This window comes from Rhamphochromis longiceps, linkage group LG1 (assembly GCF_057381845.1).
Source record: "Rhamphochromis longiceps isolate RC_006_pf linkage group LG1, R_longiceps_female_GT1.1, whole genome shotgun sequence".
NCBI lineage: Eukaryota > Metazoa > Chordata > Actinopteri > Cichliformes > Cichlidae > Rhamphochromis > Rhamphochromis longiceps.
This window is the reverse complement of record NC_140557.1, coordinates 23,338,551-23,356,371: the sequence shown is the minus strand read 5'-3', so window position 1 is coordinate 23,356,371 and position 17,821 is coordinate 23,338,551. Positions and strand designations below refer to the sequence as shown.

The 17,821-nt window shown below is 41.1% G+C and overlaps 1 protein-coding gene across 1 annotated transcript in view; it reads right to left on the bottom strand.

The window, feature by feature from the left end:
* Window positions 1–1,649: 1,649 nt before the first annotated feature.
* Window positions 1,650–17,821, bottom strand: part of LOC146678733 (anoctamin-5-like) — a 33,183-nt gene continuing 17,011 nt past the window's right edge. The window contains exons 3-20 of the mRNA XM_085402709.1: window positions 17,583–17,690; window positions 14,136–14,204; window positions 13,675–13,959; window positions 13,364–13,483; window positions 13,182–13,288; window positions 12,967–13,101; window positions 9,062–9,167; window positions 8,729–8,789; window positions 8,259–8,410; window positions 7,859–7,933; window positions 7,527–7,773; window positions 7,250–7,428; window positions 7,027–7,124; window positions 5,465–5,595; window positions 5,154–5,359; window positions 4,855–5,033; window positions 3,996–4,101; window positions 1,650–3,878 (exon numbers count right to left, since the gene is read on the bottom strand). Coding sequence (XP_085258835.1) covers window positions 3,651–3,878; window positions 3,996–4,101; window positions 4,855–5,033; window positions 5,154–5,359; window positions 5,465–5,595; window positions 7,027–7,124; window positions 7,250–7,428; window positions 7,527–7,773; window positions 7,859–7,933; window positions 8,259–8,410; window positions 8,729–8,789; window positions 9,062–9,167; window positions 12,967–13,101; window positions 13,182–13,288; window positions 13,364–13,483; window positions 13,675–13,959; window positions 14,136–14,204; window positions 17,583–17,690 — 2,592 coding nt within the window. The 3' untranslated portion in view covers window positions 1,650–3,650. The remainder of the gene's footprint in view (window positions 3,879–3,995; window positions 4,102–4,854; window positions 5,034–5,153; window positions 5,360–5,464; window positions 5,596–7,026; window positions 7,125–7,249; window positions 7,429–7,526; window positions 7,774–7,858; window positions 7,934–8,258; window positions 8,411–8,728; window positions 8,790–9,061; window positions 9,168–12,966; window positions 13,102–13,181; window positions 13,289–13,363; window positions 13,484–13,674; window positions 13,960–14,135; window positions 14,205–17,582; window positions 17,691–17,821) is intronic.

Genomic DNA, 17,821 nt, shown 5'->3' with positions numbered 1-17,821 from the left:
AATAATAATAATAATAATAATAATAATAATAATAATAATAATAATATGCTTTAATACGAAGATCTTATTTTATTCACAGTCAAATAACCTGGGGGAAGCGACCAGGCTCTTTTTATTTGTTGGTATGGGGCGACACCTGGTGGTTGAAAATAGCAGTCTGAAACTTTTGTGTGACAATCTTTGAGATTATTCGTGCATATTTTGTGTGTCTGTTGTTAGATTTTTGTATTTATATTGCATTTGTATAATAGTTTATATTTGGCTTCTCCTGAAGTCATTATTCAAAAACTGGGTTTGTCTTCACTGATGTGCCGGAGCAACAGTGTGCATAGTTCTTACACTGACCTGATGAAAGTGCACACACGTTTCAAAGGAGCAAGACTTTCGTTCGAGTGTTTCTTTGTTGTTAACATTCAAGCATAAAAGCCGCCTAAACCAAGTGATGAACCAGTGAGTTGTCTACATATAACAGACAACTCAGCAAAGAACCAGAGATATATTCTATCTTGAGACACTTTGTTACAAGTAGCCTGACACAAAAACACAGAATTTGTTCCCCTTTCTTCAGTTGAATATATGAAAAATGCTGACAATAACACAGTTTGACAGGGATAAAACTGTACTTATTTATCAACAAGGTGATTCCCCAAAGAGCTATAAAAACCTTAGAAAAAAGTTTCCTTAAAAAAAATCAAGAAACTGGACAAGGGGAGGACAAGAGAAATGGCCTAAAAACCACTGATGAACAGCATCTGAAAGTTATGTTTTTAAGATATAGGGAAAAAAATCAGCAGACGTGAGAGATGCATTCGGCCCTTCAGTTGATTCATCCACAGTTCACAGAAGCCTCACCAGACATGGTTTTAATGGAAAGGTGGCTGTAAAAACCATAAGAGAGGGAAACAGAGAGGAAAGGCTGAGGTATTCCACATTACACAAGGACTGGACTGAAAATCAGCAGCGAGAGGTCTGATGGACCAATGAATCCAGATTTGACAATTTTAGTTCAAATTGTCTTGAATATTTACAGGTCAGTCTGTAAAACACAGTGGAGCCTCATTAAGGACAAAGTATTTTCAGCAAATATATAAAAACACAAAATGGAGCACTGTCAGTCATAGATCAGCCTCTGCAGAGCCTGGACATCAACATTACCGAAGCAGTGTTGGATTATCTTGACACAAAATACAGAAAAAGGCAGAGCTTTGAATGTCCTTCAAGAAAACAGGAGAACTATTCCTGAAGACTACTTAAAGAAATGACTAAAAAGCAGCTTAAGAGAGTTCAGGCTGTGTTGAAGAATAAGGGTGGTTGTGCCAAATATTAACTGTTAAGCTTGTTTAAATTGTACAGATGTTTTTCTGTGGAGAAAAACGTGATCTTAAAATAAAGTTGGATGAGATCTTTATGTTGGAGAAAGATGCAAAACATAGATGCGCTGGGTGTCTTATTGTAATTGAAAATAAAGCTCCAACAAAAAATGACTTTTCTTTATTTATTGGGAATTTTAACAATTTTAATAAGTTCCTGTTCAACAGTCGACAGAAAACTTACATATTGATACTGACAAAATATTTACATGATCACAGTTCATGCACAAAACTGGTACACTGCACATAGTTTGCAGCAGTAACAAATACTATGCAACAGATGTTGAGAAACAGATAGGAATTTTTTTTCTTTAAAAAAAAACATACAAAAACAAATTAAGACAGATGTTTAAGGCATTCGTTTGTTGGGAAGTCCATCATGGATGTTGCGGGATTTTGCACGCCTCAGTAAACAGTCATGCTCAACAGACACTGAAAGATTTTAAATCCTGAGACTGGAGTGAGTGTCGACTGTCAGATATATCCTGCTGATTGCATCAGCCGCTTTACTGTAAGAAGTTAAAGCACAAACACGGAAACCTAAAAAAGCATAACAGATTTATACGCACTCTATATGACAAATGATCAACTTATTAAAAAAATAATCAATCAGACGCTTGCTACAATGTAAAATGTAAAGCAGGAGTCTTATTTTTCATTAGTGTGGTGGAAGAGCTGTCTGAGCTAACACTGCTTCTTGGCCAGTTACGAGGTGATGAAGAGGACAATCTAAAACAGGGGTCCCCAATCCCAGTCCACGAGGGCCGGTGTCCCTCCAGGTTTTAGATCTCACCCTGGGTCAACACACCTGAATCACATGATTAGTTCATTACCAGGCCTCTGGAGAACTTCAGGACATGTTGAGGAGGTCATTTATCCATTTAAATCTGTGATGGATCAAGAAGACATCTAAAACCTGCAGGGACACTGGCCCTCGTCTACTGAGATTGGGGACCCCTGATCTAAAAGAAAGAACCCAAATGCTGCAAGGTCTTTTATAGGCAAATGTAAAAGCATAAAAATAGTAACTCTAAACACAAATGCTTCAGGCCACAGGGCAGAAATGGATCAATAAATTAATTGCACTATAGCCCCTTAAAAAAACAGCATCTTTATATCTACAGCAGCACTTAGACGTCAGCTATAGTTAATGAGCTGGTTACTAAAACCATTTCATGTTACTCATACATATCCCCACCAGGCTACAAGAAGATCTGCTTCCTGTATAGTTCTCAGCTTGCGGTTGGACGATTAATAATATGTGGTGACATAACTAATGTGAAAGTTGAAAATTAAAAGTTGGCCATTTATTGTATAAACGGGGAAAAGTAAAACCAACACATGATCTGTCCAGTGCCCTGACAACATGTTCTTCATGTAGTCTATTTTGTTTGTTTGTTTGTTTTTAGAGAAACTTTACAATTGGTCCCGCAGCAACTTGGTAATACAAGCAGAAGATCAGACACGAGCCTGCAGCTGCTGTCTTAACGCATTATTTCTGTCGCTAACTCAGGTCAGAGTGAGTGGAAAAACACCACACATCTGATTGTTACAGTGTTACTGCAGTGTGATGGAGGTACTTGGTTTTCAAATGCACAGTTTTAAAGAGCTTTTTTCTACATATAATAAACACTCAAACAATGAAACTCATAGTCTACTAGCTCGGCTGTAGATCAGTAGACATATTGTTATGTAGCTACCTATTAAAATAAAAATAAAAAACTAATCATGGTGAAGCTGTCCGAGGAAGCACCGCCAGTTGACTTGTGTTTCATCTCGCATATGTTTTTAAATATTTGTAAGCATGAGTGTTTTCTACATTCACAACTGACTAAATATTCAGTCCTTCATTCTCATCAAAGACTAGCATGCAGAATACTAAATTGACGTCACAGTCAGCTCTTTAAAGAGGAATCAAACCCACTGTCACACATTCAAGAAAACAAACCTTAACTGTATCAGAAAACACAGAGATTATGCTTTTATGACAAAGAAAGATGAATGTAAATACAGTTTTTATGGAAAATAAACGCTTCGTCTGCAAAAGAAGCTGATTTTAAGGAAAATAAAATGTTATACTGCACTGGATTTTAAATGCTGTATCTATGCGTTTCCTAACATAGGAGTATAATGTGGAAGGCTTTATTGTCCATCCAAAATGAAACAAATAGCGTTTTGAATTCAAAGACAGAAGCCCTTGCATATGGCTGTTCTCAGGGAGAAGAGAATACACAGACATGTCCGCCCTCGGCTTGGTTAGCTGGAGGTGCGACGCAGGTGCTACAGGCACTCAGAAAGCACTTCGTGTTTGTCTGGCGTCAACGACGTTTCCGAAGTTTGCGGCTCTGTGATGAAGCTGGCACTCAGCTGCAGTTTGAGCCTTTCCACCTCGTAGTTATGCAGGTGTTCTTGAATCAGGTATCGTTCTCGCTTGATGCGCGCCTTCACATCTGACGGGACGTCTGGGATCATCCACGCAATAAAGAACTTCACCACAAAGACCACATGCTGCAAAGAGAGCGTTGGTAAAGATATCATCACTTTGCAACATTAATTCAGGTTATTATTTATTTATTTATTTTTACGAGTGAGGAACGTGTGAGGGAAAAGTGTATTTTGTCTTACTTCCATGATAATAATGAAGGCCATTTTGGCTGCCAGGATGTGCCAGAACTGCATGGTGTGAGTGTACTCGTTCTTGTGGCCTGGAGGGTGCCGGTAGTCACGGTATCTGTACAGACCAACAAGAGAGCGGCGTCACATGCAAAAATTTCAAGGGTTTGCAGAGAATGGTCTGAAAATGAGAAAATATCCAGTGTTTGACATCTCTGGGGGAAACTAACTCAAATAACCACTCGATACACCACCAATGCTTGCAGAAGAACCTTATAAATTGAAGTGAATGGGCTACAGAAGCTGTCATGTCAATGTGAACCAACATCTCTGAGGAACTTTTCCAGCCAACCATGAAGAAATAAGGCAATTCTTAAGTCGAAAGAGGGTTCAATATGCTGCTAGCAGTGTGTGCCTAATGAAGTTACCAGTGAGTGTACAATAAGGCTCCCATAACAGACAGAAACATGAATAAACTGAAAAGTACGTAGATCTATGCAAACAGTAATTTGAACCTAACTGACAAGTTTGATGAAATGCCTTTCATAAAAGTTATGTTTGCTAACATGTAAACACAACATTAGTACTCATCTACAGTCAGTGAGAATGCCAAATATTTACTCTGATTTTTGCCTCACGAAAGCCTTTTCACCACCAATTGCTGCATGTAGCAGCTGGAAACAACACTGTAAGATTAGTGAGCCTGAATCTCAGATGAAAGATCCTAAAACACTCCATTGACAGGCACGAACTGCAGAGTCTTGCAATGACTTTCATTGGTTAACTCATTCTACCAATATTTTGTAAAGGATATTTATTAATGCTTTAAATATGCTGAAAATATCTAAAGAGCTTCTTTCAGCTCTAATACCTGCAGGTCGTATTGAAGTGACGAAACCAGTTGTCCTCAGTCATATTTTGTGGTCGTATCGGTATTCTGTATTCTGACAGGCTGCTGTTGATGTAGCCCTTCATGCTGGTACTGTTGCTGTAGGCATACAGGTACACCATACGGGGGATCATGTCTGAGGTGAAGGCCATGATGAAAGCCTGGAAGAAAAGGGACCACAAAAAGTTGTTTCTGAAGCTTATTTCCAGGCTGATACGTAAGCACTATCTCATGAAGTTTAACCTCATTTTAAATGCGATGAAAGGGGAAAAAAAACTCACATTGGTAACAACAGACAAGATGGCCACTGAATTTAGGATCTCCTGCCATGCTCCGATGTTTCGAGCCTTGGATGCCACTGGTCGCCTAAACTGGGTGGTGAACTTCCAGGCGTCCACCCTGATTTCCAGGATGTTGTTGAACAGGGCCAAAAGGGGGGCCAAGGGGAAAGAGGCCACAAAGAGAGTGATGAAGCCAAACTGGATCACTGGAATTACAGGGAAAGCAGTCAGGACAAGTTAAACATTTCCTGTTTAATGTGACTTTTTAATTGATATTTGAATTTATCAGAGAGACTAGTGAAGCATCTCACCCATCTCTAGGTACTCGTAGAACAGGCCCAGCTGGCTGAAGTTCTGCAGAACATGATCCTGCTCCCATCGACTGTAATGGTTCTCGGGGTTGTGACGTCCCTTTCTGCTGCTCCACCAGTTACGCATCAACCTAGCAAAAAAAATATGGAAAAAATATGGTGGAGCTTTCCACAACGAGATTTTCAGAGCAAGAATGGTGACGTCAAGCTGCAGATTTTAAGATGCAGTTCTCCTCTGGGAGTTTAAGACACCACCTCAGCACCTCTAAAGTCCCTGCTTGTTTTGTAGCAATTTCAAAGGTTCAAGAAGGTTTCATTTTGTCATGGGTTCATGTAAAAAGTGTGATTTTTTTTAGTTTTTTATAAATACTGTTTTCTGTTAAGTCGCTTTCATTTATGCGCCAGGCACTTAAAATCCAGCTAATGATCTTCACTTACACTTTTAAGCTGCAATAGGCAGAAATTCTTTTAGCATGGCTGGACAAAAAATGCACGACAGCTTTTCAGTTTAATGTAATTCAAGAGAGGAAACTCTCCCAACTGCCTCTGGGCTTTGTTTTCAGGCTTTAGAAAATTTACTGTATGATGGAAGACTGTCAACAAGCAAGGCATTTTTCTACCTAATCAGGTAAGGTGAGGCAATACAAAGAGCAATACAGTCAAATTCACAATGGGAACTGGATGTGGTGGCTCCGTGCGTTAAATGGAGGGGTTTGGGTGTACCTGGCCTCTTGCCCTATGACAGCTGGGATAGGCTCCACCCCCAATGTTAGGCCCTGGTTTGACAATTTTTGCTAGTGCTTCTAGATGCCGATCCTTGTGGATACTTGTTTAGGTTTTTAGGTGCTTTCCTGCTACAGCACACTTAATTCAAGTGATCATCTTGTTATCAGGCGTTTAATACGCGAATCACTTTAATTAGGTGTGTTAAAGCAGGGACTCGGGTCCTTAGGAGTGGGGTGACTGTAGCTCAGGAGGTAGAGCAGGTCACCTACTGATCGGAAGGTTGGTGGTTCAATCGCTGGCTCCTCTAGTCTGCATGCCAAGTATCCTTGGGCAAGACACTAACCCCAAGTTGCTCTCTGATGCATCCATCGGAGTATGAATGTGTGTGAAGAGAGCATTCAGACAGCACTCAGTTTAGAGTCAGTGCTTGTGTGAATGTGGCATGTTAAGTGTCATACACTTAACTGTGATGTGTGTGGGTAAGCAATAGTGTGTATATGTAAATGATGCTGTGTCTACATGTGTGTGTGTGTGTGTGCGTCAGGAGGTTGGAGAGGACTTTAACACACAGTTATTTGGTTGTTGGATTAAATGTTTATATGAAAATTAACTTCATATTTGCTGAAATTGAAGTTACATTTTTTACTCTTGGACATTTCTTTCTAAGGGTAGGGTAAAATATTTTTAACTAAACTTTACGCCATAGATAGTTAATGTATTATCTTTGTGGTTTCATGTAAATCTCTGACTTTTTTCCAGACTTTGGAGCTGATGATGGTTTCACAGATTGTGGCTTATTGTTCGGCCAAATAAGACAAACATTTGACGGTACTCACGGCAGCAGAGCTTCTTGAATGTTCCCCCATAACTGTTTCCCCGCCATGACGATCAACAGCTGTGTGGTCAGCTCTATCAGGCAGCCTCCGGGGTCACACTAGGACAGCAAGAGACAGGCTTTTCTGTCACATTTCTTGTATTTATGAGGATGTCTGCTTAAAGAAATACGTCTCAGTTTAGAAAAAAAGAAACAATGCTTAAATGCTGTCTTTTAAAACTCACCTCCTCATTCCTAAATTTCTTCCATTTGCCAAACATGTATGTGTAGTTACCCGGGTAACCCACAAATTTGCCTTTGAAGAAGGCCACATAGAAGCAGGAGGAGTAGTAGTTGACAAACTGGAACATGAACATCTTCGTAATCAACCTGTTCTCATATTCCAGGTGAGTTTTTGGTATTTCTGCAGGAAGCAAAGCATCATCAGTTAGCAGATCAGATAGTAAATCATCAGTTTTATTGTATTTTCTAAATCCTGTTTGCCCAATTAAATCCCAGTACCCATATCAGTGATCCAGATGGCCACCTTCTCATAAAAGAAGTTAAGGATCATGATGATGACAAAATTGATGCAGGAAGCGGTGACAGAAGTCGCCAGCTGTGGGGTGATCAATCCGCCGACTAGCAGGGTCTTGTTTTTATGGTTGCCGGACTCTCCTTTATGGTTGCCAATGATACTTGCGAAGGATGCATAGACAGCCAACCTATATGCTATGACCCCAGTAATACAGGCCAGAATCAAAGAAATCTGTGGAGAGAACACACATGATTTATAAAGCTGTGACTAGTTATAAAATCACACACACATGCACTTCAGCTGAATAATCGCTTACCCAGAATGTAACAGTGGCTCCAGAGAGGCAGTAGCGAGCACACCTGGTGTGGAGGGGGAGATATGGCTCCATTTCCTGAAAGATAAATCGTTGTTATTTAAAGCTCAGACAGACAGAAAAATACCAAATAACCTTTTCAGCAAATTTAACTGCAATATCTGTTTTTCCAGCTTTAGAAAGCCGAGTGGGAGGCAGGAGGTTTGGCAGTGTAAAGGAGCAGGAAGAGGGAAATGGGTGCAAAATGCAATGAGGGCTTTAACCTGTGAGAATGAGGTTTAAATCCTGGGAAGGGGAGCCTTAAAACAGAGAGAGGAGCACTCTTTGTACTCACTGTAATTCCCATTTTTTCCTTTAGGTCCAAGCTTTTTGCCTATTATAACTTTAATAGTTTGAAAAGCACCTGTGTGATCTTGTTGAGTCTCCTGTTAGTGCATTTGATCTCAAACTCAGGCCGAGTTTGAAGCTCTTGCTGTTCCTCTTCAAAGTCCACCAAGTCCCACTCGTACTCCAGCCGGGCCTGGCGCCGCTTCCAGAACTCCAAAAACAGAGTTACTGTCAAAGTCAAGAAAAAGACACGGCATTTTTTAAAAACCATAACTGGTCAAGATCGATCAAAACTCTCATAACTCTCACATCCATTTGGCTTTATGCTGCATTTTATGCTATGCTACCTACAAACAGCCCCGCTGCTTTGGCATAACAGCATAATTGTGCCAGCAAATCTTCCCGGACTGGAGCAGTTTAGGCAAAGTTGGACGCTCTTTTCGTGTGAAAGGGCTTTAACTGGGAAAATCTGGCCAACAGGAGGGGGTTTCGTTGGATCTCCTACAGAAGTCAAAAACAGCAAGAGCGGCACAGACTGACACTTACCCCAGATCCCCATAAACATGGCAAAGAACACGGTTGCCTCATTATCAAACAGATGGGATTGCTGGAAGAGAGAATATGGAAAAGTATAGGTTCCTCAGACAAGCACAAGAGATCACATGCTGGGAACAAACAGGGTAACATGCTGGTTACTCAGTATGTAGCTGTATGATTAAATGTGGTCAATCTAAAACATTTTAGTCTATGCAATAATAGTTGACCTTTTTTCACTGATTACATAAACCGCATTGATTTAAATAAATTGATACAATGTAACATATGTGTAAATGAAATTATAATAACGCGACCAGCTAATATATGAAATGGAATAATTACCCAGGATGAGAGACACGTTGAGTCGAGCCTCCAGAAAGTGCAGTTTTTATCGCAAAGAGGACACATCATGATACTGCCTCCTATTTTAGGGTCACATATTTCTTTGCTAAAAATAAAACAAAATAAAGAAACCCACAGATGAACATACAGTACACACAGTAGAAGGCAATTCAATAATATTCAAAGTGTCTGTATATAATATTGTCTAAAAAGGGTATTTTGCCATAGTATAAGCATTAAAGGGACATTTCATCGCTCTAAAGCACATTCACGGTTTCCTCTGGCCTCGTGTGTTGTTCGTCCATTCTAGACCTAGAGGGCATAGTAGCGGCACATGACCTAAAGTGGCTCAAGTGCTCGGATCTGGCAGTGAACTGCAGGCTGGGCAGCCTCCATTTATCCACTTAAAATTGGGTGTGCAGGGTTTTTTTGTGAACAGTTCGGTGATCCAGCTCCACCAACTACAGGGACAAGAGGCGCAAGCCTGCAGAGGTCTGTCAAGGAACTAGCCGAAGAAGTGGAGGAAATGAGCTACTGTTTGTGGCTACAGAGGAGGGTCAGATGCAGGGGGTGGCAGAGGGATATCCTGATGTAGCCAATTGCCGCCTCACCTGGAGATGTACAGGGTACAGGGTGAAACATTAGTGACAGGTTACCAGCTGAAGACCCTGAATCTGACCCAAAGTGCACTGGAGGAGGTGTGAGGCAGAGGGCTGAGCAGGAAGTCTAGAACCTTTATATTTTATTTGGTTTTTAAATGGATTGAAAAAGTGTCTTTCTATCTGTGACAAGAGTGTGATAGGATGTAAACACTGGTGACAAAGAAAAGAGCACAAACACAACAGCTACAGTCTGCATAGCTTGGTGCTTGGTTTTATATTTATATATATTATACAGTGGGGCAAAAAAGTATTTAGTCAGCCACCGATTGTGCAAGTTCCCCCACTTAAAATGATGACAGAGGTCAGTAATTTGCACCAGAGGTACACTTCAACTGTGAGAGACAGAATGTGAAAAAAAAAATCCATGAATCCACATGGTAGGATTTGTAAAGAATTTATTCGTAAATCAGGGTGGAAAATAAATGGTAAATGGCCTGCATTTGTATAGCGCTTTTCTAGTCCATAGGACCCCAAAGCGCTTTACACTACATTCAGTCATTCACCCATTCACACACACATTCACACACTGGCGATAGCAAGCTACATTGTAGCCACAGCTGCCCTGGGGCGCACTGACAGAGGCGAGGCTGCCGGACACAGGCGCCACCGGGCCCTCTGACCACCACCAGTAGGCAAACACGGGGTTAGTATCTTGCCCAAGGATATTTGGCATGCAGCCAGGGTGCAGCCTGGGATCGAACCACCGACCTTCTGATTAGTGGCTGACCTTCTCTGCCACCTGAGCTACAGCCACCCCAAGTATTTGGTCACCTCAAACAAGGAAAATCTCTGGCTCTCACAGACCTGTAACGTCTTCTGTAAGAAGCTTTTCTGTCCCCCACTCGTTACCTGTGTGAATGGCACCTGTTTGAACTCATCATCTGTATAAAAGACACCTGTCCACAGCCTCAAACAGTCAGACTCCAAACTCCGCCATGGCCAAGACCAAAGAGCTTTCGAAGGACACCAGGAAAAGTATTGTAGACCTGCACCAGACTGGGAAGAGTGAATCTACAATAGGCAAGCAGCTTGGTGTGAAAAAATCAACTGTGGGAGCAATCATCAGAAAATGGAAGACATACAAGACCACTGATAATCTCCCTCGATCTGGGGCTCCACGCAAGATCTCATCCCGTGGGGTCAAAATGATCATGAGAACGGTGAGCAAAGATCCCAGAACCACACGGGGGGACCTGGTGAATGACCTGCAGAGAGCTGGGACCAAAGTAACAAAGGTCACCATCAGTAACACACTACAACGGCAGGGAATCAAATCCCGCAGTGCCAGACGTGTTCCGCTGCTGAAGCCAGTGCATGTCCAGGCCCGTCTGAAGTTTGCCAGAGAGCACATGGATGATACAGCAGAGGATTGGGAGAATGTCATGTGGTCAGATGAAACCAAAGTAGAACTTTTTGGTATAAACTCAACTCGTCGTGTTTGGAGGAAGAAGAATACTGAGTTGCATCCCAAGAACACCATACCTACTGTGAAGCATGGGAGTGGAAACATCATGCTATGGGGCTGTTTTTCTGCCAAGGGGACAGGACGACTGATCCGTGTTAAGGACAGAATGAATGGGGCCATGTATCGTGAGATTTTCAGCCAAAACCTCCTTCCATCAGTGAGAACTTTGAAGATGAAACGAGGCTGGGTCTTCCAACATGACAATGATCCAAAACACACGGCCCGGGCAACAAAGGAGTGGCTCCGTAAGAAGCATTTGAAAGTCCTGGAGTGGCCTAGCCAGTCTCCAGACCTCAACCCCATAGAAAATCTGTGGCGGAGTTGAAAGTCCGTGTTGCTTGGCGACAGCCCCAAAACATCACTGCTCTCGAGAAGATCTGCATGGAGGAATGGGCCAAAATACCAGCTACTGTGTGTGCAAACCTGGTAAAGACCTATAGTAAACGTTTGACCTCTGTTATTGCCAACAAAGGTTATGTTACAAAGTATTGAGTTGTATTTTTGTTATTGACCAAATACTTATTTTCCACCCTGATTTACGAATAAATTCTTTACAAATCCTACCATGTGGATTCATGGATTTTTTTTTTTCACATTCTGTCTCTCACAGTTGAAGTGTACCTCTGGTGCAAATTACTGACCTCTGTCATCATTTTAGGTGGGGGAACTTGCACAATCGGTGGCTGACTAAATACTTTTTTGCCCCACTGTATATATTTATAGTAATGGGACTGTAAACGCTTGAATTCACAGGTGAAGCGGTGTGGCCCAATACTTTTGTCCACATAGTTTATATAGAAATTAACCAGTTTGAAAGTCCTGCACAGAGCCCTGACATTAATCCCAGCACACACTTTATGACTGTTAAACAGGTGAAACAAGTAGTCCATCACTGACTCCACCAGCCCCCTTGTTGGTGAATGTGAGAAAAAATATCAGTGTGCCTTCCTTAAAGAGCACAGGTTCTTATTATACAATATGCCTGCTGGTTTTAGTTTTCACCGGTCAGCAATTATCCATCTATTCTCCTCCTCTTATCCAGTTCAGGGTTGCAGGGCAGCTGGAGCCCATCCCAGCTAGTACAGGGTGAGAGCCGGGGTACACCTTGGAAAGTTCACCAGCTCCGCAGGGTTAACACACACACAATCATACCTATTGGCATTTTAGAATCACCAGTTAACCTAACCCCACTAAATGCATGTCCTTGCACTGTGGGAGGAAGCCAGAATACCCGCAGAGAAAGGATGGATTTGAAGCCAGGACCTTTTCACTGTACCACCTCTCTGCCTGTGGTCAACAATTACATACACTTAAATGGCAGTTTAATGGTCTCCCCTAGCCTGAACTATTGCAGTCAGCTAAAATGTCAGATCATGAAAAGTTTTATTGTTATGATTTACAGTAAACAGTCTGAGAGCTATTATTATTTGGAAGGTTGCAGTTTGTGGTGCTGATGACCTTCTACATTATAGAGAGCGCTGTGTATGTTAACTAGCCTACTCTGCTCAATATAGACTACATATAACAGACAAAATATAACTTTGCTTTAATTGACTGCAAAGTGTAATTAGTCTCTTTCTAAAATAATTTAAGCAAAACAAAAGAAAAAAAAACTATAACCTTCACAGGAAGCAGGATTTACTGCAACATCAGATAAGCTTATTTTTAGCCAGGTGTACTTACAGTAATAAAAAGACTTCTTCCTGTATAAAGTAGATGAAGTAAATTGTTTACTTAGGTTTGTCCAAACAGCTGCGATGCCCCCTGGTGGCACTAACCTTGTTATGTTGTCATCATAACTGAGCACTCCATAGATGAAACATATAAGGCCCACAACAGCTGCCAAAAAGAGCATCTCTGTGTAGAAACCCAACCAGGCAAAGTAGATCCCGATCTTTTCTCCGTAGTACTTCCTGCAAGCAAATGAAGAGTTTAACATCAAGACAAATGGAAATTTTAGACGTAAGATGATATGGGACGTGTGTTTGTTTACTTGATGAGGTTGAGGGGCTGCTCTTTATAAAAGCAGAGAAACCTGGCCCAGTGCTTGTACAGGTTGTAACGCTCCTCTGCATTTCTGCCCTTTTTCCAGTACCGACACTGAAAGCGAAAGACACAATGTCAAAACAGGACCCGCTGAACAAAACACACTTTGAAGTTGGCAACGTGTCTTACATCATGAAGGGGGAAGGCCGCCGTGTAGGTCCCATTGCTGAGTAATCGCTTGATTCCCGTCTTTTCTCTATCTTTCTGCCCCTCTTTGTAGTACGCACAACGAGACAGGATGTAGAACACCTACCAACGAGAAGGAGGTTTAACAGAAGATTAAAGGATTTGGATTTACCCTTTCAGCCAAATGCATTTTACGTTTTGCCTGACTGATACAAAACACTTTTGTGGTCATTGGGGTAAAACCCATAAAAGGATCTTAATTAATAAAAAACAAAATCATTAAGAGATTTAAAATATATCTTTGAAATACTAACAATTCTATTTCTTGTGGATGGTGGGAAGAAAGTGTCTTTGTCCCCGATGAGGAAGAAGTCAGTCTTGGTCTTGTCGAAGTGGTAGGTGAAATAGTCCGGTTCTGGGTGCATGATGTTGCCCGGCAGTCGAAAAGGCTGCGTGAGCCACTCCAGAGCGACATCCTGACTTTGAGGAATGTCACTCTTCTTGAAGGGAACTTTAATCTTCAAGACATCAGCGTAGGTGGCCAGTACATCCCTTGGAGCGTGGATCTTTAGGAAATAGGTCTTTTGGTCCTTGGAGTCCTGGTGGAAAAATAAGGAACACTTAAAGGAAGCATCTTTGTTAGGATTTTTGAGGCAATAATCATGGCATTGTCAAACACTTAGCCATCCCTTTAAGACAATTATATCTGGACTCAGGTGTGCCTTAGCACACTGTCCACTAGGTGGCGCTTGAACTACACAGTTGAATTTCTTACCGATTTGTCTTCTGTCTCCAGTTCCAGTCCTCTTTTCTCCAGGTTGGCTTCAAACGCCCTCCTTCTCTCCTGTGGATAAACACACAAACCAAAAACATTGGCGCTCAACAGACTCATGCCTGTTTTCCTTTTTACGGATCCATGACAGGGACATTCAGCCAAAGCCTTTTCCTATTTATTTATGAGTATTTACGACTCAAACCTTTACAGTTTTCCCAAATGAAGGTATGAAGGCCTACAGGCACGGGTTTCGGATTAAAACTGGTAAAGCACCAGCAACTTATTCAGGGAAAAGTTGACATCTTAATCAACAACAGGCACTGAGCATGTCAGTAACTGACAGCACAACTGCCCACATGTCTGCTACAGAAGCACAAAAGTGACCTTCACTCCTTAATGTAGGGAGGGATGGCCACATAACAAAACATTTAAAAATATAAAAATGTACCTTTATTTGATACACTTTGAATGAATCAAAATAAAACATGACAACAGTGAGCTATAAAAAATAGCTTATGTATATATTCAGTGTATTCAAATGACAGATACAAAAATGTGGTTAAAGTTGAAATCTTGGCAAGCCTCTTAAAGCAAATGACAAAAAGTGTCATGTTTGTGTTGGATGTTTGGAAACTCATGCAGAACATTTCAGATGCCATCATGAAAGTGTACCATGTCTGGTTTTCTAACGTCTGCTAAAACCCACGTGAGCTTGAACGTTGTCGTTTTGCTATTCAACATCCAGCATCATCTTGGTCAGATCAAACTTTTAGAACAGAGGTGAACATGCCCATATTTATACATCACGCACCCCTATACGCCCTGTGGTGCCAGGTGTGGTTAACATGAGGGTACCCTAGCAAATGACAAAACATTTGCATTTGATTGAGTGAATACATTTCAGCAAAGTTAACAAAAAACTGTATTACCAAGATCATACCTACATATGAATGTTTGATCTCGTACAATCTTATCCGTGAGGGCTGTGAGAGTGAAAATGTAAACATCTTCTCCTCGGAGTGCAAGGGTATTTATAACACTTCCTTGGGGATCCAGTGTGCTCTATGTCACTGCATCAGTGATTTTTCTCCCTGAAATGCAACTGAGCAGCACTGGCCCTGTATCCAGACGCAGCTCCTGTGCTCTGCTATCCTGGATCTTAGAGCTCTGTGTCTTTTTTATATATGCTAGGCCACATGGACATTAGATGAGACAGATGCCACTTGTTGTGGGAGCATGTGTCTCTTTGTGGTTTTCCTTGTTATCCAGTGGGTGTATGTGATACTCTGAGAGTATGCACCCCACTGATAAGTCCCTCCTGGAGGATTAAGGAAAGTATTTTTAAAAGGGATAAGACTCAGTCTACTGCCATTTGTCTCGAGTTTGGAGGTTGTTAAAAGAAAATACTGGAATTTGCCATTAAATAGTGAATCAGATCTCTTATGTGGTAAACTTAAGCATGACATAATAAGTGTTCAGAGGGGTGTACTATAAAAGAAAATCAGCATAGTAACTATTAGATAACCTGCTCCAGACCAGATTACTGTAGGTTTCAGTAAGCTGCATTTTCTCTGACACCGTATCCTGTAAGTGTAATATAGATACTTTGAATATGCTCCATAAACGGTAAATTGACTCTACTGGAGCACTCAAAGCATTTCATACAACGTGCACTTTTTTCTACACCTGAGTGCTAATGTAACATTCACATCCTGGTAAATGCACATTGGGGTTCAGTATCTGGCATGCAGACTGAAGCAGCCAGGGATTGAACCACCAACCTTCCACTCAGATGACCTGTTCTACCTCTTGAGCTAAAGACTACTCAGAATATAATCAGTAGAGCTGACTAAACGCTACTGAGTAAAGCCTAGCCTTGTGTCACACTGTCACAGTAATTTCCTTTCATTTATATTCAGAAGGTCGTGTACATTTTTAGATTTGGCCTTTTTTTTAAACATTGCTTTGTTTTGAAGCTTCTAGAACACAAATGAGAAAACTGTCCATTTATATTTGCACCATATTAACCACTGAAGATATTCAATTAACAAAATTAATTCCACTTTGATCTGGCGACAAACTTAAGCAATTCTCCTTTAGGAGGCTAAGGAAAAGTGTAAAAGCTAAACACACTGAGCAACCTGTAATCTTTAAGTGCATGCAGTTTTAAGTTTCAGAGCTCTAAAGTGCAGTTTTCACATTAGAAATAAGCAGTAGTGCCAATGTAGTAGAAATATATTAATATATTTAGGCCTATTTTACCACTCTGTGCACTTGTGATAATTTCCACAGAATTACTCTCATCAGTTCCTCTGATATTGTCTCTGACTGGAGTAAAAACCCAATTTTGTACATAAACAGAGCTAGATGGCATTAGCCAGCAAAGCCTGGCAATGTTAAACTTGTTCCACTCCTCAGGTGACCACTCCCTTGTTGTTTCTTTAATAGCTTTGTATCTATGTGATGTTTGCACGTCTACTTTTTTCCCCAAGAAATTTTTTGACCACTTGGGGACAGTAAAAACAAATTTCTGAGTACAAAAGAAGCACACAGCGAAATATTGCAGGTATTCACTTCTTTAAAGGTTTGTTTTTGGGCCTTTAAAGTCTCCTGAAGGATGTATCTGGCTGTTTGGATCCGCTATGTTCACCATCCAGCTTCTGTGTCCAAAAGAGCCCCTTTCGAGGGCACGATATAACAATCCACAATGTTATCTTTCTCTGTTTAATCTGTTTCTTCTACAATACCCACCAAATCCACAATGCAACATATAGTAGTTTTCCAAGGCCTGTATATTAGTTTCTGCAAACATAAACTATGCAAACATAGTTTCTTCCCATAATGGAACCGCAGCGATGACTGTGATGAATAATGCAAAGTTGATGATGACCAGTTAAGTGTCTGAAATCTTGATTTAGTGCTGACTGTGCGTCCGGTACAAGGATGTGTCATAGCTTGCAATTGTATGACACTATTCCCTCTTCACTGCTTGAAAGGAAGGCAACTCATGAAGGCTCACGAAGATATTTCGTGTACCTTCACTTCTTAAATAACTGAGGGAGAACTCAAGATATTTAACCCCTTGAGAGGATCTTCTCTTTGGAGGGTTGTTGACCCACTGCTATTAGGATGTTTAAAGCCCCATTCTCACATTGCTTGAGATGATCTCAATAAGTTACATGATGAGGAGGAGGCACAGTGTCTTATAGAGGTTTCACATCTTGGCCTTGCTTCATATCTTGGCTCATAGGATGTCTCACATGATTAACAGTCTGGGTTTCCATTTACAAATGTCATATGTTCACAGAAAAGGGGTTGACTCTCACTTCCTCTTTACAGCATGGATTCCTGTTCCAGTTAGAAATTGCATAATAATATTGTCTGCTAGCATTTTAAAACGCTGAGTAGGCAAGTAATGACAATTTGGCCCTTTTCTGTTACGCTTACCTGTTTCTTTTCTCCGTCCTTGTCATCTACGTAGGACAACACAAAGTCTATTCTTCGCACTCCGTCCCTAAAGAACACAGTGTCTCTGCTTGGGTCTAGTTTGTCTGTCTGCAGGAGAAACAACCACAAAGTAGAGCTTTTAGCTTTGAAACATTGGGAAGCCAAACATACGTCCACCCTTGACAGATACAGACAGAAACAAATTAAACTGACTCAGGCTTGCACTCATACAACTGGAT